This window comes from Tiliqua scincoides, chromosome 6 (genome assembly GCF_035046505.1).
Source record: "Tiliqua scincoides isolate rTilSci1 chromosome 6, rTilSci1.hap2, whole genome shotgun sequence".
NCBI classification, from domain to species: domain Eukaryota; kingdom Metazoa; phylum Chordata; class Lepidosauria; order Squamata; family Scincidae; genus Tiliqua; species Tiliqua scincoides.
Window position 1 is genome coordinate 16,857,405 of NC_089826.1, and position 25,114 is coordinate 16,882,518.

The 25,114-nt window shown below is 40.8% G+C and overlaps 1 protein-coding gene across 1 annotated transcript in view; it reads left to right on the top strand.

Annotated features, from left to right (window-relative positions):
• The window catches only part of BMPR1B (bone morphogenetic protein receptor type 1B), a 133,372-nt gene extending 120,187 nt beyond the window's left edge, over nucleotides 1-13,185 (top strand). The window contains exons 8-12 of the mRNA XM_066631767.1: nucleotides 1,195-1,387; nucleotides 3,398-3,695; nucleotides 7,263-7,438; nucleotides 9,054-9,184; nucleotides 12,552-13,185. Of these exons, the coding sequence (XP_066487864.1) occupies nucleotides 1,195-1,387; nucleotides 3,398-3,695; nucleotides 7,263-7,438; nucleotides 9,054-9,184; nucleotides 12,552-12,677 (924 nt within the window). The 3' untranslated portion in view covers nucleotides 12,678-13,185. The remainder of the gene's footprint in view (nucleotides 1-1,194; nucleotides 1,388-3,397; nucleotides 3,696-7,262; nucleotides 7,439-9,053; nucleotides 9,185-12,551) is intronic.
• Nucleotides 13,186-25,114: the final 11,929 nt, after the last annotated feature.

Here is a 25,114-nt window from a genome sequence, read left to right on the forward strand (position 1 = left end):
CCTGCCTCCTTTGAGGGCTTTGCCTCATGGGCAAAGGAGAGGGGTTTTCCAGAGGGCTTTCTATAGTCAAGGCTATGGCCTGTAAGAGCCATGCTACTTGGAAGATGAAACACTTTTATAAACAACCACAACACTTGAAATGGTTCAGAAGCTTTGTTCAGGATATCAAACTCATTTAATACAATGGGCTGGATAGCATTCATGGCACCTGCTGAGGGCCAGAAGTGATGACCAGAAATAAGCACATTAAGCAGGTAATGAGAAGAAATAAGCATTTCGTTCTCACCTAGTAACTCAGCTGCAAATTACAGGAGAGAAAATATGCAAATCTTGATCATATTTTCAAGATAGGGAAAGCCCAGTTTTGACACAGACCAGATGAAGGGCTTCTGTGAGCCAAATGTTTGATATCCCTGCTTTAGTTAGTCCAGAATGTGGCAGCCAGTGTACTTGCTGGGAGGGGCTGCATGGTGTGTATTCTGTTTCAGCTATGCTGGTTGTCAGTATGCTTCCTATTAATGTGTTGGTTGGGTCTGGGACCAGGTTGTCTTAAGGACTGCCTACTCCCATATTAGCCCCCCAAATTTGTCAGATTAGCAGGAGAAGCTCTTCTCTCTGACTTGCCACTAACAGAAATTGGGCAGGCCTCAACTAGAGAGGTGGACATCTCTCTGGTCTGTGGAATGTCTCCAAAGAGATATTAGACTAGTTTACTCCACTGAAGACCTTCCTGTTTGAAATGGCTTTTAGATCTCTCTTATCTTGATTTTGCAATGGCTGAAGCTTGTATGATATTTTTCTTGTTTTTCAGATTGGTAATTGTTGTTTTTATTGCTGTCTATGTAAGCTGCTTTCATAGTTTTGTGGGGTATAAATCTTGTAAATAACGACAACAATAACATAAGGGTGATTTTTCCTGTATATTAATCGCATTAACCAAACTGGATGTATGTTCTATTGCAATCAGTGTGACTTATGTTGAATATGCAGTGCATAGAACACTGGACAGGTAGCGTATCCCAAATTGACCTCAGCCTGTTTTATTCTGAGAGATCATCTAGTAACATTAGGCTCCTTCTGCTGGTAATTTCCAGTCCCTGATGATGGCTCTAAAACTTGAAGAGGAGCTATAGATTTAAGGGGTGTTCATTGCAGACAGTACCTATCCTAATATTGCAGCTTTGTATTCAACAGGTGCAAAGGACTATAGCAAAGCAGATTCAAATGGTGAAACAGATTGGTAAAGGTCGCTATGGAGAGGTCTGGATGGGGAAGTGGCGAGGAGAAAAAGTGGCTGTCAAAGTGTTCTTTACCACAGAGGAAGCCAGTTGGTTCAGAGAGACAGAAATCTATCAGACTGTCCTGATGAGGCATGAAAATATTTTGGGTGAGTTGCTTTAACTAGGAATAAAGGTCCCAGTGACTGAGGGTTTCCTCACATTTCATTACTTAACGTTTTGCAATTAATCAAATATTATTTTGGAGTTTACGTAAACGTGCCTAAAGCTAAGTATGATAAAGGCTCTGTCTCCATCATGGTAACTCAGTTTTTTCTTAAGCAAGTTTCATCTCAAGCAAGTGAAAAAAGCGCCTAGTAACTTCCTCAGGTGTAACCAAGATTACAATTTAAGATTAAAATTGTGGATTGAGTGGAAAGCTCTGAAAAATTATCCTTGGCAAGTTCAGGAATTCTCCATAGTTGCTCATGGGAAGGAAAGAATCCACGAGTGTTGTGTTAATGCATAGATTTTTTCCCCCTTGCCAAGTATTTGCAAAATCCATCAACTTAGAAACACACATGCTAATTCTAATTGTATTTGTGGTGCAGCTTTTGGCTCTAGAGCTGAAATTAACTTGAATTTTTAAAAAATCAAATATTTAACTTCAAAATATGAGAATTTTAAATTCTTGCATTTGAACTAATTTCTGTATTTTAATTACCACAATTTCAAGTAAAGAATGACAGAACACACAAATCTACTTTGAATCTTTGCATATCCCAAACCGACCTTCATCTGTTATATTAAGAGAGATCATCTATTAATATTAGGCTCCCTCTGGTGGTAACTGAACTTTAAATCTTGTTCACAGGAAATATTAAATGTATTGAATATATTTTCCACCTTGTGAGAAGTTCAGTTTCATTGACAAAATTATAATTGGTGCATATGGTATTTGAGGTTTGACACAAAATACAAGTATCAAACAAAATCCTTTTAAAACTTAGCTTGATCATATTTCTGTTCTGAATTTGTGAGGAACTCTGCCAGATTACAGATTGGACAATGTTTTGATTACCGTAGTAGACACTCGCCTATAAGGCGAAAAATTTCTTCCCAGAAAAGCAGTCTGAATCATTGCCCCGCCTTATCTCTGGGGCAGGCAAGCAGCGAGGGTGGGGGGGGAGGTGAGTGAGCCAGCTATTGAGGGAGGGAGGGAGCAAGTAATCTTCTGCTGAGAGGAGGCTGTGCAGCTGGGGCTGCTGCTGAGTGTTCGCAGCTTTGCTCCACGTGCTCCTTCAGGCTGTTGCCCAGCTGCAGAAGCTCCAAGCGCAGGGCAGGGCAATTGCCACCGCAGCCATCAGCAGCCCCCCTCGCTCAGCACCAGCACCTACAGAGGCATCTCTGGAGCGGCAGGCAAGACAGAGCAGGAGACAATGAGCTGTGTGTGGGAGGGGGTGTCTGAGCGAGGAAGAAGCAGTCATTTGAAACAGCTGACCGTGTTTACAAAGTTGAAACAACTCTGACCGTGTTTACAAAAAGGTTGTGGAGACCAGAATTAAAAAAGCTACTGAATACAAATGTATTTTATGATCTTTTACTTTATTTTTAATATATTAGATGGTACAGTTCTTAGATAACAATTACTGGACATTTTTCAGGATCTGGCCTCAGGTAAAACCAGACAAAATTATAGTCAGACACCTCCCTAAATTAAACCCCCGACTTATCCGAGGGTCATAGCAAATTCCATGATTTGGGGCTCAAAACCTGCCCTCGTCTTATCTGTGAGATCGACTTATAGGCGAGTATCTGTGGTAGGTTGTTTTGTTGTAGACTATTCTATGCCCCCAGTGGAAAGATTTGGTTGGTACTGTGATTTGGCCATAAAGAGAGCATAGTCTCTTGTTTAACAAACTGTTGGAGGAAGTTGCTTATGAATAAATGACTACACATATGGTGCACTCTGTGTCATTGCTATGAGAGCTCCGTTAGGTTATCCGTCAGGTTATGAGAGCTCCCATATGTGCAAGGTGCCTGAAATTTTGACAAATTTCTTTAATATTTAGCATTGTTGAAATTAACCTGCAATCCAAAGGAAACTAAATATCCAATGTTAACATAAAAGAAATGTTGTCTGACTAGTTGACTAGTTCTGTCTTCATTCTGTCTTTTAGGGTTTATTGCTGCAGACATTAAAGGCACGGGCTCTTGGACTCAGCTGTATCTTATCACAGACTACCATGAGAATGGATCCTTGTATGACTACCTGAAATCCACCACTTTAGATACAAAAGCCATGCTAAAGCTAGCATATTCATCAGTCAGTGGATTGTGCCACTTGCACACTGAAATCTTCAGCACTCAAGGCAAACCAGCTATTGCTCACCGGGACCTCAAAAGTAAAAACATTCTAGTGAAAAAAAATGGAACCAGCTGTATAGCAGATCTTGGTTTGGCCGTTAAATTTATCAGGTGAATAGCATTAAATATATTTCTTTGTCCCTGGATTTCTCAGGGGAACCAGATTTGTGAACCTGAAGGCAAGACATGGCTTTGAGATTGGGCCTGGAGGTGGAGGGTCTGAAGGTTGTGATGAAATACAGTGGCTATTCTGGGTTGTTCAACATTGGAAATTCATATAGCACTAATCAAGGATGTTTGACTTGTGCTCATTTAGAACTGATTGCTATTAGTATTTTGAATGTATTTTGAGCCCTTTCATGAGAAACATATTGATGAAAGCGCCTTAAGCCACCCAGGACCCATAAGATACAGTAGGGTGGTATTGATAAAATGCTCTAGGGGCACTGTGCATTAAAAGACCAACATAAGCCCTTCCTGCACACTTACAGTTTAAGTGAAGATGGAAAACAAGCAAGTTCAGACATCAATTCTTACATAATTGTTGTTATGTACACAAGGTGGAATAGCCACAGAGGAGATAATTGTGGAATAGAAAGGGCAAAACCACAGTTTGCCTCATCTGAGCTGACTGATAGAGGAGTCCTTGCAAGAGTCCTTGCAAGGGCACATGTAACATATACAGAAAATATAAAGACAGTTCTGTATAATGCAAATATAACATTATATATGTATTCCCAGATAGTGGAAGAGTTGTGTGTAAAAGTTGTGTGTAAAATTGACTGAAAGCAGCTTGGCAATAAACCTAGAGAGTTTATTGGTGACCAAAACGGAATCAGGTACTTCCTGATTCACGAATCTGGCTCTCATACCACAGCCTCACATCTCACATGTATACCTAGAGGCAGGTAATCTGCGAGAATTGCATTTCCACTATTGTGCAATGGCTACAAATCATAGTGGCTCACATCTTAGCCTCCACTTATGACTTACATACTAGTAAGTACACTTTCTGGGGGCATGTGTGATTTCTCACACTTTTATTTCATGTGTTAAGCTGGAACAAGAGCTCAAGAAGAAAGGAATTTGCTGCATTTGCTTCTCTGATTGCACAGATCCTTATAGAGCTCACAATCAGGTGACACTTGTCTGCCTGATTTGTACGAGGCATTTGTACGAGACATTTGTATGAGGGTCGCCCAGAAAGTAATGCACCACATTTTTTTTCTCAGCTTACAGTAATGGTACAAATGCGAAACTTTAGATATACATTATTTGAATTTTCAGGAGTGCGCACACAAATTTTTGGTTTCTTCAGACAGATAGTGTAGCTGCAGCAGTGTTTCGAAATGGCGTCTGTAAGTGATGTACGTTACAAGCAGCGTGTCGTCATTGAATTTCTCACTGCGGAGAAAGAAACTGTTGGGAACATTCACAAATGTTTGTGTGCAGTTTATGGAGAATCTGCAGTCGACAGAAGTACGGTTAGTCGCTGGGCACAGAGGGTGAGGCCATTAGAAGGCGGTTCGGCAGAGCTCCAAGATTTGCAGCGTTCGGGGTGGCCATCCACGGCTGTCACACCTGACAAGACGCAGCTTGCTGATATGCTCATTCGCGAGGACCGACGCATAACAACTAGGCAGTTGGCACTGAAGCTGTCAATCAGCAAAGGAAGTGTGGATGCAATCATCCGTGCTCTTGATTACTCAAAAGTGTGTGCATGATGGGCTCCGCGCTGTCTTACCGTAAACCACAAATCTCTTAGAAAAACCTTTCTTCTGAGTTGCTGAAACGTTTTGAAGATGAGGGGGAAGCGTTCTTGTCCAGGATTGTGACAGGTGATGAAACCTGGGTTCACCATTTTGAGCCCGAAACAAAACGACAGTCGATGGAATGGCATCATCCTCAAACTGTGTTTTGGGACTGTGAGGGCGTCATACTCATTGATGTGATGCCAAGAGGTAGCACCATTAATTCTGAAGCTTATGTGAAGACATTAACCAAACTCAAGAAGCGCTTCCAGCGACTTCGGCGCCATAACAACCCAGGTGAATGTTTGATTCAACATGATAACGCTCGGCCTCACACATGTTTGAGGACTTCGGAACACATCACTAAACAGGGTTGGACTGTGTTACCCTACAGCCCTGACCTAGTTCCCTCAGACTACCATTTGTTTGGGCCATTAAAGGATGCCATTCGCGGAAGACATTTTGAGGATGACAAAGAGGTGATTCGCACAGTGCAGAAATGGCTTCGTGACCAGAACAAGGAGTGGTACCGACAGGGCATATATGCCCTTGTGTCTCGCTGGAGGAAGGCCATAGAACTGGATGGAGATTACGTGGAAAAATAGGGAGTGTAGAAGAAACATCATTCTTTCTTGTGTGTAAGTTTCATTGTGTTCAATAAATAATTGTTGAAGAAAAAAAATGTGGTGCATTACTTTCTGGGCGACCCTCATATATGCACAGATCTGTGTATGTATGCATAGATGAAACATGGAATGTAATGCTGACCTCCAACATCATATATGCATCCTAATGGAGCCATAAATCCCCTTTAGGATCAACCTTCTGCTATCTGTGGAAGGATCAACCTTCTGCTATATACACCCAGATAAGTATAGTAAATAATGAATATCTATCAATCCTGTGGTCTTCACCTCCATTTTGATGTGGAGCAAGACAAGAACACTATACCAGGTGATTCTCATGATTATGTAGGTCAGGTTGTCCACTCAGTCATTTCTCTGAGATGGAAAAGTTAGGTCAAGTGCTTTGAAAAAATAGCAATTTTCATGGGTGACTTGAAATCCTGCTACATTGGTAGCAGGTCATTTGACTATTTTGCCATGTAACTGAAGGGAAGAAAGCAATCTCTCTGCAGTGAGCAGTAGATGGCAAGGGCTCTGATAAAGATGAGAGGGGAAAGTAACTCTTTGACAGTGCAATCCTATGCATTTCTATTCAGAAATAAGTCCCAATGAGTTCCATGGGATTTCCTTCCAGGTGAGTATGTTTGCAACCCGTGTATCTTTTCACAGAGGGCATGATGGATCCAAACCCATCCTCCTTATTGCATGATGATGTTCAGAGTTTCATTTACCAGTGGGGAAAGGATCATCAGGCCAGTCCTGTCTTCATGGAACCCTCTCCTGCCATTTCTTTCTTGGGGGGGGGGGCATGAGGGGTGTAGCTTGAAGTGAACTCTGCCCATCTTGAACCTGCTAGCTGTTATTCAAGTGTTTACGTTGTCAACCACTGTAGCTTTGAAGGTTAGGAGTTGGGCCACATTAAGAAAACAGCCTTTAAGGTTTGATTGTTATCCTTGGTATCAGAATTCCATCTTAATGCTAATGAAATCCATAAATGTTACCAGCATCCCCTGCTGAGTTTTATCTCTTCAGTGATTCTGCACTTGAATGCTTAATATAGCCCCAGGCAAGTATGAATGCTTTAAAAAAAGAAAGAGTCTTTGGTTAACAGTTAAGAAGCTTTCTCTATAAAGTTCATTTCCATCAAGATTATCTGTTACTGTTTTGACCTTGCTCACATATGGATTTACTTTTGCAATCTCCCCCCCCCCATTTTCGATTCATATTTCAGAGATGCATATTCAAAATGCTTTCAATACCTTTTAATTTGAATTGTTTGCTTCCCCTTCCTTGTCTTTCAGTGATACAAATGAGGTGGACATTCCACCAAACACCAGAGTAGGAACAAAGCGTTACATGCCTCCTGAGGTCTTGGATGAAAGCTTGAATCGGAATCACTTCCAGTCATATATCATGGCTGATATGTACAGTTTTGGACTCATCCTTTGGGAAATAGCAAGGAGATGTGTTTCAGGAGGTAAATGGGATAAGCACTGTGTCTCTACAGTTGTCTTTTGCTTTGTTCACAAAAAAAAATGAAAAAGCAAGAGATAATCTGTTTAAAAGCATTGGTGACGCCATAAATGTTTGTATTTCTATTTTCTTCTGCTGGGACTTACTTTTTACATTTCTGAAAGCCCCCCTTTCACTGCAAATATTTATTCTCTGTTTTAGTACTCTCTTTAAAGATGCAATGCTTCATAATTCTAATGGGAATTTGGAGCTCATTTACGGGCACTTCCAGAGTTATAAACATTACCGCTAAAACAGGAACACTCTTGTTGTTTATGTAGAAATACAGAGGGGTTGATTTTGCTTAAGTACCATGATTAACAATGAGAGATTACTTAGATTTAGTGTAGAAAGACATGCATTAGCAGGTGTTTGTAGCAAAGAGTAGTTCAGCTCTTGTATAAAATTAATTCCAGAGCTGAGAAGACTGACAGTTCAAAACATCTCTTTAACTTTCTTATAGGTCTCCTGTCCCCCTACCCAGCTAGATCTCTTTTGGATGTTTGCTGTTTTGCAGTTTGCCAAGCAATATGTTTCATCATCTAGGTTCAAAGCATTTAAAGGAAAACGTGTTTTACTATCACCTCTTTGACTGCAGGAAAACAGAATTCCCAAGATCCAATTTTAGGCCCAGATTCAGTTTTCACTGCCAAGATTCAGCCATGTGACTTATGAAGAAATAATGTTGAGAGTCCTTAAATCTTTAACCTGTCTTTAAACAGATGCAAAGAATCTGTTTTTTCACCAATTGGTGATTTAATACAGGGGTCTCTTCACCCATTTAATACAGGGGTCTCCAAACCCCGACCTGGGGGCCAGATGTGGCCCACATCAAGCCTCTTTCCAGCCCATGGCCAGCCTCTTGTCCCCTGAAAGCCTCTGGCCCACTCAACTGAACATGACCAGAAGTGTGCTCTGATTGTGTTCTGAAGGCCAGAGAGGTTGAATGAATGAGCTCATTCATTCATTTATTCACTCATCTAAGTTCCATCTCTAATTTATTTATTTAAATTTTATATTTAAATTTCTTTTCCGGCCCTCCACACCATCCCAGATATTTGATGCGGCCCTCTGGCCAAAAAGTGTTTAATACTATGAACTAGATTTTGGGGTAAGGGTTTCCAAGACGAAGTGTGGAAGTTTTAGAAATTCAGCACTGGGCCTCAGAGTGAGGATGATCTTTTTAATGGTGCAGTTTCTCTGAACTGTACTCTCAGCCTGAGTTTTAATTAGTATCTTATTGGAAAGAGAGCCTTTTGAACTATGGTTATAGTTGGTTGATAGGAACACAACAACTACGGACACATAGAACTATGTGACATTTCAATGTACTTGTTTTGGTCACCCAAAGTCACTTTGTAGTATCTTATCTTATCACAGCACACTGTATATGTGGTTCTGCGAATAGATGCAATGCTCATTTGGCTGCTCCCCAGCACCATGTACCCAAAACCTCTTGAGTTTTGCCTACTTGAAACCTCTTCATATGGATCTTTGTTGTCTAGTCTTCTTGAACTTGAACTCATAGGCACTTTTAGTTATTCAGTACTGATACAATTAACAGACTGTATCTTTTCCAGGAATAGTTGAAGAGTATCAGCTTCCCTACCATGATCTTGTTCCCAGTGACCCATCATATGAGGACATGAGAGAAATAGTGTGTATTAAGAAGTTACGACCCTCATTCCCTAATAGGTGGAGCAGTGACGAGGTAAGGAAAGAAGCAGATGTTTTGGATGGTCCCAGGCGAACCTGGTTTGCTCACGTTGAGTCAGATGATTTAAAGAGAAGAAAATACATACAGCGTATTGAAATAATACTTGAGAAGTGCAGTTTATTAGTAATAGCCAGAGTGCTGAAATGGTTTAAACACACTGCGATACACATCAGCTCTTTGTTTCCTGCAGCAGTTCAAAGTAATTTGGAGACTGCCACAATTTGCAACAGACCCTTGGGTGGACATAAGCTAAAAGTTCTTTCTTCTTGGAGAAGGAGGCTGTGGATGTATCTTGCTTTCACGCTCGGAGTACAAGTGATTATCCTGGGGACTAGTTAGTGACATTTTTAAAGGCTGCTGTCCTCCCAATAGCCAAGCTTGGCATGCTTTCATGACACATGTTAATAGACCAATAGATGTCTAGGCAGGTTCTTCTAGGCTTGGGTTGTTCAGAGCACTCTGCGGCGTGCATGGTGATTTGCTGTGTAGAGGACATAGGGTTGTTTATGTGATGATGGTTGGTAAGTGAAGGAAGGCAGAAAATTGAACTAAATGACCTTTGGGATTCTATGACTGTATAGAAACTTTGCCATATGATCATAGGTATGTATTCTGGAAAACAGGCAACTGTTGAGTCTTTTTTTTACTATTTGCTTTTCATACAATCCCTATTTGCATGCATGTATACTGTTTATAATGCCTACCAATAGGTCTGCCACATACCACTGTAGTATCATGTACCCCTGCAAAAGTTTGCTGGAAGGGGTCTTAAAATTTCATGCATGAGTCTTCTGCCCCCCCAATACAACTTTTTCCAAATTAATATAGAAAATTGCTTTTCAAAGTTGTACTGGTATTTTTTTTTAGGGGTGGAAGGGAGGAAGTTGTCTGAACACTTTCCACTGAGAAGTCTAATGAAGCAAAATTGTGTTTTGGAATCAGTAGACCAGTAATTGATGTACCGCAGACAAATCTGCCAACAGTTATGGTGATGCTATGCAGAAGTCATTAATCTTGTTAAGTGGTACAGTGTAATGCTATTATTGTAGGAGACAGCTGTGATTTGGGAATAGCAGTCTTCGCTTAAGTATTCTACAATTAGATTTTAAAAGACTTAAATGGCAAGAGTTGTAAACAATCATGAGTGTGTGGGGAAAGGTCGGGAAATTAAAAACAAAGGAGCACAAAGAGTGCCATACCAAAACAGACCAAGAAAATGTGGTATTTTTTGGCATGATTCCCACTGCCCAAGTGTTTAGAGCATCTCTTGATCCCTACAATTATTGACTGCAATGGAATCCTTTGACACATGATGATTAAGACAAGGTCCTTTTGTTAAAAACTTCAGAGAATTCAAAATACTATAGAAGTGAGGGTACAATGCGTAACCCTAGCCTGCCCCAAAGGTTGTCTGTGCTTATATGTCTTCCCTTCACTAGCCCAGGGGAAAAAAATCACAGGTCTTTCTATGCAGCATAAGGTTACTTATGCATACTTATAAGGTTACTATGCATAAGGTTACTTATGGCAGTTTGAACTAGCTTCAGAAAAATCTTGCTCTCTTAGTTGTGTCTGCAGCCTGGTTTGTACTATACCATAATGCTATGGATTCCATTGACCTGTGATAAGGATCTGTGCAGCTAGTACCAAGAGCATCTAAATGGAGAAACCACATGACTGGGACAAAAGATGTGCTGCCATCCCACAGCATTTTTCTTGCCTGTATGGTGTAGAAGGGCCCAGATGCATTCTCTGGCATTTCTAATTACTGGCTGTAATCCTATAGACACTTTCCTGAGTGCAAGCCCACTGAACTCAGTGGGAAGTCTCAATAGACTTGTATAGGACTGTGCAGAAGAGGCAGCAAAATAAGGAGAGGCTGAAGAGCCACCTCCAGTTGGCCTAATAGGCTGACTCGACAATTGGCAGTATTCCACATTTTTTTAATTCAGACACTGTTGCTGGAATGTACCACATCAAAGGGACTTGCATGTTCACAGCAGTAACATATGAAGCAATGATTAGATGAGGTAAATGTATAATAGAAGCTGCTATGACTTTTAGGATACCTTGAATAGACCAAAGTTGATCCATGTGGAACAGCCCAGGACCAGTACAAAATGGGAAAGCAGCACATCAACAGCAGGTTGACAAAATTTTTTCTAACAGGGCTTCTGTTCCATTCTGCAACCAGTCTGCAGAACAATTCAGCAGGGGAAGCCTTTCCTGGCACTTGCGTAGGGATGGGAAAAGTGATAATTGTTGAATTTGTGCTTGTCTTGCTGCACAGAAACCTTGACTGAAAAAGGAAACACACCTGGCACTTCTGCTTTGGCACGGCCTTTGAAAGTTACAGTGAAGGGGGTAGAAGTTAGATGTCAGGAAGCTCTTTCTGTTGGAAAGACATAAGGAATCGCATGATAAAGTTGTTGTGTAATGACTTTGATCACATTTTTTTTCTTTTAAATCTGCTAATCCAGGTCTAGAGACATCCTCCATACCAGACTTTGCTCCCATACTTTGCTTTTCCCTCACCCTTCTCTGATCCAAGAAATGTCACTATTCTTACCCAACTCAGCGCCAGGCAAAAAGGCTGAAGCAGCCCCCTAATCCAATTCGACATGTTGCCAGACCTGAACAGCCTCCACCCACTCCTCCTCTGTGTTCATGAGACATATCATGTTCATGTCATGAGACATCTGTGTTGCCAATGTAAACAATCTAACAAGCAGAGGTTTGATCATGTGTGGTTCTTACCCAGCAAAATCAGTGGGTTAGTTCTACAGTGGGTTAAAACCTGTTGCAAAATCAGTGGGTTAAAACCCGTTGGCTACTTCTTGAGGTGCTTTAAAGAGGAGTCCATTTTTAATTCCAGAAGGCCTTTTAAACTTACTGTGTAAAGTGAGCTTTGATTGGATTTTATATACTACTACTACTACTACTACTACTACTACTACTACTACTACTACTACTACTACTACTACTAATGTGTTGTAGTTTTAATCCTTGTAATCCATTTTGTGAACTTTGGCTCTGAAACTGGAATGCAACCACATACCATAAAATGAATATAGGCATAACATCTGTTGTATGCAGCATCTTGTGGTGGAGAAGCAGAGGCAAGCTGTGTGTGGGGGGGGTGTGTGAAAAGAGGATTGTTCATGACCCTACCCTATGGCGTCTACAGGTGTTGAAGATGTATGAGCTACAGACTTAATCATGTTTCTTGAATTAAGTAGAAGTTGACTTTGAGTTTTAGATAATTTTCAAGTGCAGTTTGGATTGCAGGAAATGTTGGACCTTTGTGTGTGTATGTAATATATATATATATATATATATATTTTCCCCTTCCTCTCTGCAGTGCCTAAGACAGATGGGCAAACTCATGACAGAATGCTGGGCACACAACCCTGCGTCTCGCCTCACAGCCCTGCGAGTAAAGAAAACACTTGCCAAAATGTCAGAGTCACAGGACATTAAGCTCTGATTCAGCTGACAAAAGGCATCTTTTTCCCAAAGCCTAGAAAAAGAAAAAAGACTTTCCTTCGTGTTTCAAGGAGACAAGAAGATAAATTACAAGCCTTCACTAATATATACGTTAAATGCAATCCTTCAGCAAGTTGGTGCAAAAACCTTTCCAGGGGAAAGAAACACGGCTCCATCAAGAGACTTGGACTCCTATATTAAAGTTGTGATGTTTGGCCTCTTTTGGAAACATCAGTAACTGCTAGTTTCATGATCCTGCATGCTGCTTTCTGTGAAAGCCCATAATATTATTAATATTATTGTTACTGTTATTTGGGGGGATGTTTAAATTTCATGCAAGTGAACTTTTTGAAATACAAAGTTCAAGAAAAGAATGATTGTTACGCTAAAGTTAAAAAAAAAAACCCCACAACAAATCACATCTGACGTCTATGTGGCAAAGTGGCTATGCTTTCCCATTGGCCTGTTACACTCCAAGACCAACCCACCATGTTGTGAAATGAAAATACCACAGAGGTTATTTTATAAGCAACCTGTTTCACCAGAATTTTGACCTTTTGCATAAGATTGTTAGGAAGACGGTGAGCCTAAAAGTGACCTGAGTTGGTGCCAACCAATACCTCACATGTAAGAGACTCAATTCTCCAGCAGCATCCCCTGTATATATCCCACTGAATGAATGACTGTAATTTTGAACTGCTTCTGTTCATTTCCAAGTGACCTGTGCAGTTTGCATACATTGATAACTCTGATCTACAAACAATTGCACCTGTAGAATTTTAAGCTCCAAATTCTTCGCAATACTAAGCACTCGAAGAGCGTTATTGAGCTGTATTCTGTTGTACTGAGTTGAGAATTGAGTTGTATTCTGTAGCTCCCATTGAACAAGGTACAAGGTTTGTTGTGAAAGCAATGACTTCTGTTTTGTTTTCTCAATACAAATTTTGGAGTCAAGTATGCATCTCAATTGGACTCATTTCTTTCGTGGTGAGAATTTAATCACGGCCCTTTGTTTTATATTAAAATCTGTAACGTTCACCATTTTGAACTGCTCATGTACCACACTCATGGGACGTAGCACATTGCCACTCCAGCTGGTCAAATTTAACACCCGGTGAGTTTGGCCACTCAGTCAAACTCACACACTATGCAGCCCCAGATCTGAAATTTAAAAAAAACAAAAACAGGAGGCATTACTTTCATACCAACCCTTGTATCTCCCAGATTTCAGGAGATGAGCTTTTCCATAATATATCATTTGTAGGGCATTTTGCAATGACTTTTTAAGCCTCTAGGGGGCGGTGTGCAGCTTCAGAATCTAAGAGCAGTGCATGGGATCGGTCATTGGGAGTTTCAAAAGCAGAGATTCCATTAACATAGGCTGGATTCTACAGGTATGACTATCAGATTTCCTTCCTTGTTACAAAGTTAGTGAGCATAAAAGATTTATAATTTTGGGGAAAGTTCATGTATGTTCTTTGGGTACCAGATATTGGAGTTAAGGCAAATGTGTTTGCTAGTTTGAAGTTGTTTTTTTAAGATTCTGAACTTTTGAGAGGAACACTAGTGCATTTCAGGATGGATATGTATGCTTATGGTCTGAGAGGGGTGTTTTGATAATTTTAAGCAATTTCTACAGTGGATCCCTCAGACTGGGAGGGGGGAATCTATGATGATTCCTTATTCAAGAGCATGCACACAAAAAGTCCACATACTTTCAAACCAGAATAAGCTTACTGCTGCATTCATTTAAGCATTCATTGATTTGGGGTCATACATTACCTATTCTGAGGGCAATTTGACTTCTGAAGCTGTTAGTTGCTTTTACATGAACACTTCTGTTCCAAAGCAGAGTCAATCATGCACAGAGCCAGCTTCTTCTTAAGTTGTAGTTTTCTTTCTCCTGGGTGCCTTGTGTCTTGGCAGCCAGTGTCATAAATCACCCCTGCCATGACTAGTGATTAGCTAATGGAGGTTAAGAATGCAAAGCCCTAAAGACTTTCTGACATGGCCAGGACTGAGAGGAAGAAAAATCCATTTAGGCTTCTGACATATCATAAATGTGTGTGTTGGGGACATGGTTTCCACAGGATCTTCCTTTAGACTTTCACCTTTCCAAACAGTTTCAGAAATCAAAATGTTCTGCAATGCATTGTTCAATGCAGCATGAAGATTTTTTTTTTATCTTAAAAAGAGAGGCCATGGAAGTGGTGTGACTCCAGTGCAGTTTCATCCAAATCAGTAAAGTCACTTTTTTACACTTCAGGATGGGCATCAATTGAAATTTGGATTTACCTGATAGAAATTGATTGATGAGTGCAGTGGAAATAAAAGGAAATGACAGATGAGGGTCGCTTAAATAAAATAAGTGTTTGAATTATCTGAAAGGGCCCCCTTGTTACGTATTCTCATTCTCCTGCTTGGTTCTCTAGGACGTTGCTCAAGTAGCAATGTGCTTATGCAAGTGTGGCTCTTCCATTGCAGCATGAGGAATGACATAGGAAGACATCTTATAGATGGCATTCAAAAAATGCTACCCAGTTAACTTCTGCCAGTTATGGCAGACTTGAAATTGGTGAGCTTGAGGCATTGCAGAACTCTGTTTGCAGTCTCTGAGGGTAGTGGGCAGTTTGTCTTTGTGGCCGAATCACACAGCACTGTAAAATGTGGTTTGATTGATTTTGTGTCCACTATTTACCTCTGGTGAAGCTTGCTTCACTCTTTTTGCAGTTCACAACTTAACTTTTACCATGTTACCAGAATTTCCAGAAAGTTTAACAGAGGTGAGATATGTTTAGTGAGAGACTATCTGGGCTGCAACATAGATCAAGTCGATCCACATTTTACAACTCATAAAGATTCTCCAAGTTCTGACATCTGTATTCTCCACCAAAAGAAATAGCCAAGTTGAAATAAAATACTGCCCTGTATTTTAGGGCTTTCTTGTAGCTTGAGGAAACTCATCAGAGGACACAGGGTGGATTCTTTTCATTATTTTCAAAAAAGAAAGCCTTAGAAAACATTGTTTCTGAATTTCCAAATAAGTTCAAGAAAAAAGCTGTTTCTTTTTTATGAATCCCGAAAGAAGAGAATTCAAAGATGCCATTTGGTAGCCATGCAATTGTTTTTATCTGTTCAAGTTTGTATGGTTGTTTTTTAAAGTATGTGTGTGTGAGAGTATATATATATATATAAATATATCTCAGTTGGGAGTCTGGAACAACTCCATTATGTGGATTAAGAGTAAACTATTACAGATGATAAAGCACTAAATGAAACCTATTTATTTATGAAAAAGTGTAGGTTGACAGTTCACAATGAGTGTGTGATATGGGGAAATAAAGACACCCCCCCCCCCAAAAAAAAAACACATTCACCCCTGAAATAACAAAGGCACAATCATAACATTTTTGTTTGATTCAGTTTGGCCCCAAGACTTGAACAGCCATTTCTGCCCTCCCCATCTCCCTTATTTTAGGCCCACTGACATAGAAATTATGCAACGTGCTTGTTCAAGAGGACAAAAAGCATCAATTGCACTGTTGCAAACTTGCTTGTTTTTAACACTGTTTGATTTACCATGTAGTTACTCATGCAGACTGCCAAGCTGTAATGGTTCTGTTTCAGTGGTGAATTGAGCTGTCGCACATATAGCTGAGCCATTAAAAATGATGTCCTGGTTGTGCTCAGAACCCATCATACTCCAGGCCATCAAATGTCTGTCACAGTTAATAGTTAAATGTAAGTGAAAAAAATAACACAAAAAACTCCTTACTGAAAGCTTTTCAGGGAAAGGTAAATATGTAGTAAAAGAAATTGTGGGAAGGAAAGACTTTGAGAACAATGACCTGGCAACTGTTAGCCTATTTGCTAGCTCAACTTGCAAGCTGTTTCTTTTGAATAAAGGTTGACAATGTAATTTTTTTATTATACTGATTTGTGTTCTTTTTTGAGAACCAGTGCCTTATTCAATCTGTAAATACTATAATTGTAAAAACTAGGGAACAAGCCTATGTTGTAAATCTTTAAAATGGTATATGTCTGTTTTAACATTCCCCAAATAAAATGTTTCTGGTTCCCCGTTTAGAAAAAAAGCTTCAAGTTCTTTTCAAAGAGTTTTGCTTTTTTGACACTTCCAGCTTTACGTAATTACAGATGTTTGGCCTGTATCAGTTTCCACAATTATGATTCAAAACTTCCAGAGAGAATGTTCAACTTAAATGGTGAGGTAATAACTTTTTTTTTTAATTTTAAAAGAAAGTCAGTATACAATGAGTGAGCTGGGTTAGAACTTTGATGTGCTAACTTTTTATTCCAGGAAATGTATTACGTAAGGGAGCTTTCAGAAATGGCATCTCCTTTCTGCAGTCTGAGGGGGTTCTATAACCTCCTTCTACAGTGGACTGTCCCTTTACAATGGTTGTCTGTTCCAGAAACACCATTGCATTGTGGAAATATTGTAATGAGAACGCAATAATGCATTATGTTGCATAGTTCTTTCCAAGATCACAGAAGTGTGCTTCAAAAGATGTGATTCAAAAAATGCCTACTGCACCCTTTAAGGGGCATGATTATCAGTTTACACAATATTGTAATTATAAAGCAAATTGCAAAGTTGCATCTTTCCCTCACTACACACAGCCATGAAATTAAAAATGCTGTTACCAGCTGAGAAGGTTAGAAGGCTTGCATTTGCTTCAGCTTTCACATCAGCTATATATCCTTTCCTCCAGGCACACAGCAAAGATGTTAAAAATGTGGCTATTGGCTGAGATGCTGCCAAACACTTGGTTTTTGCATTGCTGATTGACTTTTCTATCACCCATGACATCTTGGTGGTGGTGAGCCCATTGCAAACTGAATAAGTTATTGTATAGTGTACTTTGTTTTACTACAGATGAGTGCATCTGTACATTGTAAAATGATTTGATTGTAAAGTGAGGGTAGAAGTTTCAGGGCTGTGTATCAACTAGCGGGTTACTTATACCAGTGGTGGCAATCCTTTTTGGCAAATGGTACTTTCTCAAGGCCAAAGGAAGCACTATTCCAGTCAACACTAAAGTACACAGGCAGCCTTTTATCTATTGAACCAATGTGGGAGGAGACAGGCAGCAGGTAGACCCAATAACGTGCCATGATCAGGCTTTCATGCTCCTAGTTGGGGGGCCACAGACTCTTTGTGATTGCACTTTTGTGGCATCTGTGCCTCATGATTTAGACCAGTGGTTGCCAAACTTGCAACCACTGTGTAGTGCTAAAGCAGTCCCCATCAGGACCAGTGCTTAACGTTTCTCTGCATGGCTCACAAGAAGCCCCTCCATCTCTGTTGCACTATGCTCTGGGCATTCACATCTGTAGCCCACTGTCCCACATCTATAGCCCAACTGATGAAGAAACAACCTGGATGTGAGCCTTTGGTGAGCCCTCTGTTACTTCCAGATACTTCTCACCTGCATGATGGGCAGACGCTTAAGGGTACAGGCTGTGCCTAATCTATCTTTAATGACATCTTCTTAAATATAAACAAAGCCCATCTTCAACCTGTTCGCTATGTCCATGTATACTGTGAGAAAAGACACTGTATTTAGGCCCACATAGGAATCTTGGACTGCATTCAGATCACTCCATTGTGTCAGGCTTAAGCTTGTATTAGGCTGAAATTGTAACACTAAAGTTTTATGTATTGTAAAATGATTTTAAGTGGATGTTTTATGTGTGCATTTTTAATTTATCGCTGCTTCCCACAAGCCTCTTCTGACATTTATCTTCCACATTGCATCTATATTTTATTGCAATAGCATTTCATTCCTGCCAGTCACCTTGTGCTTTGACCATCGCAAGTGAACTGTCTTCCAAATTACGTGAGGTTATATCTTCCCAACGGATGGAGCAGGTTAATCAGATGCCAAGCCAAAAGATGAGAACAGCAACATGAAAATCCAAAGCTGAAACACTCCTGAGCAATGGTAAGTTCTGGCTGTCCCCAGTCTCTTAGTTTACCTGTCTTTTACTGTGGCCACTTCTAATTTTTGTGCTCCTCCGAAGTAAGTAGGAAATAGACAATCTAAGGCAGTGTTTCCCAAACTGTGGGTTTGGGTCATGACCTGATTGTTGGTGGGTCATGAAACTGACAAGGTGGTAAGTTAGGACGAAAATGTATTGAGCCTTATGGAAAGTGAAACTGAGCTGTATGTGCATATTTACTCATGAGTAGGCAACTGTGCATCAAACCTCTTTGAAGGGAAGGCTGAGAGGAATGCAACGTCACCAGAATGGTCCTGATCCGATGAGCGCAGGCCCCAAAAAACTCTTTCAAAAAGGAAGTTCCCCCCCACCAGCTGACTGGGGGACACACCAGCTGACATATTTCTATGGAAAATGAAACTGAGCCACACGTGTTCGTTTACTCACAAGCCCTTTCAGAAGGCCAGGTGAAGGGGAACACAAGGTCACCAGAATGGGCTCAAGCCAATAAACATTTAGCTCAACAAATGCTCCAGAAAAAAAGAGACTTTAAGTGGCTGGTAAAGTGAAAGTTAAATCTCATAAAACTAGATGGATCCAATAGACTGTCATTTTAAAAAGTGGGTCCCAGTGCTAAGACGTTTTGGAACAACTGATCTAAGGCCATCATCTTTTTTTTTCTTTTTTCCTGTAGGGGAACCTCTAACAGATAAATAGTATAATTAAATAGGTACAGCTTTTCCTGCCAAGGACTTCAGGGTCACGTGAAGTCCTACAGCGATCACGGATCTGCCAAAGAAGCAACTGCCGAAAATGGCAGTGCCTCTTTGTTTATCACATCTGTGCCTCAGTCTGTCTCCCAAAAACTCAGAATGATGTAGCACCAATAATAATCACAATCCCCACCCATCACTTCTTTGTTCTGCCCTTTCCTGGTCCATTCAACCACCTCTCTGCCCTCCCCCTGCCCCATTCCACCCTCTGTGCTGGGCTTACCTGCTCTGGTGTCCATTGCTTCGCTGGCGCATGGGGGAAAGCTCCACACCAGCTCCCGTTACAATGCTTTAGCGGCAGTGAGCAGCAGTGGAACAGGCATTCTGCCAGTACTTTCTTTAGTTAGAATTAGGCCATTCTCAATGCTAACCCCCACCATCCAACATGATACAGCTATCCTGCTGGAGTGTGCATTGCATCCAATGGTGGCAGTGGTGGGGAAGCAGCAAGATAGCCTGGGATAAAATATTTTGTACATACCTTTCCGTAAGGCTCTTGGCTATGAATTGGTCTCCTCAGAACTACACCAGCTATTTTGCTGGTGGAAGTTTGAAGTGAGGTAAGCAGCATGTTAGACTGGGAAAACTGGTGTATGCTGCTGCTGCAATCCATTGCTTCCTGTCCCTGAGCCGCTCCGCTGTCACCTTACCTGCACCAACCCCTATATGGGTCTCTGACATGGCATCCAGGAACCACTGGCATGCAGGAAAGGTCACCAACCATGTGCAGTACACAATTTATGAAGATAGCTAATGGCAGCTAATCATAGTCCATGAGATTGGGAATCAGCTACTATACTATTATTATTATTATTATTGTTATTATTGTTATTATTGTTATTAACAGTATTTATATACCGCTTTTCAACTTTTTAGTTCACAAAGCGGTTTACAGAGAAAAATCAAATAACTAAATGGCTCCCTGTCCCAAGAGGGCTCACAATCTAAAAAGATGGAAAGGAATACCAGCAGACAGCCACTAGAACAGACAGTGCTGGGGTGAGGTGGGCCAGTTACTCTCCCCCTGCTAAAAAAAAAGGAGCACCCACTTAAAAAAGTGCCTCTTACCCAATTAGCAGGGGTTTGGGTAAATACTACAGTATTTTGGGTTGCTATACTATTTGTCTTCACATCTACTATAGAATATTAGATATGCTGAGATGAGAGAGGCTACTTTTCACCACAACAGGAATTTGACGATAGGCCTTGCTCCAACTCCACCTCTTTACAGCATGTGGTCTCTAATGGGCCTAATTTTGCCTAGCAGCTGCTTGGTTTCTGTTAGGAGTTGGCATTGGATTTAAACTGTGCTCCAGTTCTACATATGTTCTACATCAAGTCTCTGTCCTTTCTGGTTTGCACACATTTGTTTCTGAGCCAGCCCAGCCATGTGACTTACTTCAGAGGAGAATGGCAGGGGAGTGGTGGATCCCTTCTCCCCAAGTCTTTTGCAGCCCACTGCAAAGCAAGCAGAAAGCAGATAATTTGCTCCTCTAAAGCGGGACCGTGCAAGGAAGGCACAAAGTGAGGGGGCAAGGAAGCAGGTCTTCACCTCCTGTGCAGTTTTTTCAGTTCACTACTTCCACACTTTATTCCTTTCCAATGCAGTCCCCAAGTAAGTGAGGAACTTCCTCACCCCTCACATTGCTCTTTCCTCACATGGTCTATTTAAACTTAAAAAGACCACACAAGGAAAGAGTAATGTCAGTTGGGGAAGTAGTCACCTGGTTTCTTTCTTCTGTCCCTTTAAATGAAAGAAAACTAGGAGACATGCTGGGATTGTGCAGGTAAAGAGCAAGGTAAATAACTTAGAGGGTGTGGGCCTCCAGTTGCAGCTTCAGTTTGGCCATCCCTGCTTTGCCTTCTCATTACAAAATCTGTCTGATTACATTTTACCTCACCATCACATTGTTGTGATTTCTTGCCATGCTGTGTTATAACAACATATTGGTTTGTCTGCATTCAAATTGGCTGCTTCCTGTTATTGATTTCTAAGTAAAACAGCCATTTTTTTTACTAAGTAAAACAGATTTCTAAGTAAAAACAGCCAAAACAGGGCTGAAGGAGAAACTTCCTTATGCAGATCAATGTCAGGATGTAGGCCATCCTGTCGCTGATGAGACTGTTCACTGGTGCTTTTAGAAGAGAAAGGTCAAGACACCAGTTTTGAACACAGCAGTCTTCTTTCGCAAAGTAAAATGTGGGTGGGTGAGTGAATGTGCCTGCTATTACAGCTGTTGAGTACAAATGATTTTATGAGAAATAGCCATGTTACACTTTCCATAGAGCTCAATACTCTTGAGCTTGGGGGGACGACTTTCTTCTGGAGTGTTATTTGGGGCCTGCGTCCACCAATTCCGGTTGTGTTATGTTCTTCTTGGCCTGCCCTGCAAAATGCACCACCTCTAATGGACTCTAATTCTGGGTCATTTATACTGTGATCCCACTGATTGAAATGAGATCTAGGCAAATGTCACTCAGCACAGGATTCTGGGCTAAATATATTATAAAATAAAATAAAATATTTTATAAAATAAAATATAAAATAACTGCTTTAATGGAGCAAAGTGCATGGAGTGTGTAAGACGGCCAAATTATTACTTTATCCCTCAGATGGTCATTGTTCCCAACTTTGTATGATACCTGTATGTTCTTAGTTACCATCAGGTTCTGGACAAAGAAAAAGGAGAAAAGAGTTGTAGTGAGTGGTGGAAAAGTGTGTGTAGCCACCTCTTGACATTGTTTACATAAAAGATTTGATGAGGCAGGGGATGATTGCACCATTCAGAGTCTATCTAAGGAGCTAGAGCTGTTGCAAAACAGGGCATTGCATTTCTCCAAGATGGCTGGTGACTTTCTGGCACACCAACACATGGACTGGCAAACAAACAATGAACTGGCACCCTGACTGATGAACTGGAGGACGGACAGCGAACTGGCACACTGACCGACAGACTAACTGAGTAACCAAACAGAGACTGCTAAGTGGTGGAGAGCTGAGGTGCTGCTGCTGCTGCACCTGAAAGGACTGATGCTTGGAGAACTGGAAGGAGCGACCCTGCAGACTTACAGGCAAGCCTTACTTGTCTCCTTACTAGTCTCCTTCCTGCTGGTGCTGGGGTTTAGCGGTAGGTGCATATGCTGCTAAAGCTAGCTATGCTTTAGCTGGGGGAGGGACTAATTAGCTTGATGTTCTCTAGGTAGAATTTGGGAAAACAGTATCTCAGTGATTCTTTGGATCCCATTTCTGGTGTTTTCCCTCCAAGAAGACGTGATCCAATCCAGCCTTTATATTTAACAGAAACCTTGCCGAAATCCCCTTGAGTCTTGAGACCTTCTGCATCATCTGTACTTGATGATGTTTGCAGGGATGCTTTATTTTGGATATGAGCCTGTGACATAGATTTTTTTATGTGAACAGGTTCCATTGTGTAGAAAAAGAGAGGAAGAAAGTCCTTTCTTGCAGAGGTGTATGAAGATGTGTTTTCTGTAGCTAAATTAAAAGACACACACAGCGTTTTTTTTCCACTTGCTTATAAATATAATTTATAACCTGTTTAAAAATTCTTTCTTACACTTTGTACATGTCAGGCTGACAGCATAAATGCAGGCATTTACAAACAGAGGGCAGCAGAAAAAAGGGGAGAAGGGGACAGAGGCACACTCTGAACTAGTAAACTACACCTCCACTGTACAGCAATACAAAGAACGCAATGGCTAGCACTTTGCTCCGTTAGTCATAGTAATTCTTTAGAAAAAGGAATTGCATAGAAGATACAGCAATAAGGGAGATAAAAAATGAACACTTTCTCATATCTGATCAGCAAAATGAAAACGGAATCCACTCCCAGCACAAACCTCAAGTAACATTTTGAGGTTCAGCTGTGAGATGCAAAAAGTTGAGAAATAAGATTCTCCTTTCAAGCGCAGTCACTTTTCAATCCCCCCCCCCATACTTTTTTTAAAGCTAGGGTTGTCTCTGCCTGTACTTAAGGCAGGTGTCTAGGTGAGTGGTTCCCAAACTGTGGGTCAGGACAGTTTTGGTGGGTCGTCAAAGGGTGATGGAAAGATCAGGTATCTAATTGCCTCAAGCCCTGAGGCTATCCAAAAATCAGATACTGAAGCTGCTAATTACCCTGCAAAGAGCTCAGTTTGCAAGCATGTTTGAGGGTCTTTTTCTGGTTATTATTACTTACAAATAAAATAATATTTCTTTCACCTGATAGAGTGTTGTTTAAAAAAGGGGGTCCCAGTACTACAAAATTTAGGAAGCACTAGTCTAGACTGCATGTTGTTATCGTTCAGTGATAGATGGCGAGAGCATCTCTTAGTAAAGGAAGTCAAATATCTTGATGCTGTAACATTGTCCCCAGGAGAATCATATTTCTTTGTACTGATTATGTTCAATGCCCTCTCTCAGAAAGAGGGGTTAAAGGTTGATGTGTGGTTTGGGATTTATTTTTGGAAAGGATGATTTGCAAAGGCCACAGAGGGAAAATAAAAGCTAGCTCTGTGGTATGGCAGCTTGCTTGATATGATCTTGTTTACTTTGCTGGGTTATTTTTCCCCTCCCCTAATCTCCAAGGTTTACATTATAGTCAGTTTGTGGAAACAGCTATGTGGAGACACCACAACAATGTGTTGTTTTTTTCCTAGCAAAAAGACATTTCCCCCACTACAATGACCAGCCTCAAATAGAACCACCAAAGGAAGCGACAGTCAAACATGATCTTAGAAAAAAAACGCAAAATCATTGGCTAAAGGATGCCAGCTACAGAGTGTCCTTTGCCAACAAGGCCATGTCCATCATACAGCACATTTATATCTCTGGGCTGATAACAGATGCTGATCTATATCTGATAACAGATATAACAGATGCTAAAACCAATAAACCAATATGTTATCACTGACATAGAAAATGCAAAGAAAGCCCTTTCTCCAGTGCAGGCATCTAGGTTATCTACTTCATTTTGCAAAGAGCACATCTAAAAGAGTAGACTAATTCGAAGGAGGTGTAGATAAACTCTTATGCTCGTTTCTGTGTCTCAGTATGGGTCAACCTGTGATTTATTGTTCTGATCAGGCTGACATTAAGGTCCAGCTCTAGCTCTCTTAAAATTATGCTTAATAGTTAAATAAAATAAAACCAGGGGTTGTGGGCTGCTGACTGGTTCTTCACATTAGCTATTTGGAACCCTCCATTTATAAAAAGAATGTCCCCAGTCGTAGTCATGAACAAGTCACCCTAACAACTAGTTGTAGGGATTTGCATCTCCAACCACTTCAAAACGGGCATCATGCTAGTTTAATGGCATGATAGTCATGCTAGTTTAATGGCATCATGATAGTTTAATGCCCCGGTAGGGCATCCTGATGCAAATGGGGGATATATGTATCACGTATGTATCATGTATGGTTGCCCCTTGCTAGACCAGAGTAAAAGGCATGATAAGGTGTAATGTGAGGATTTGATTTATAAGCAAGTGCCTTGGGGAAAAAGGGAAGATGGAAAGGATTCATGAATTGGACATTCCACAATCTTATGCCAGTGAACACATGGTCTGTGTTTTTATGTCTAAGCATGTACAGCAGCATATTGCCAGCCTTGGTTAAACAGAAGGATGTTAACTTCTCATGTTGTAGGCATAGCAACAGAAGCCACAGAAGCTTATCAAAGGGTGGAGATATTTTCACATTTTGC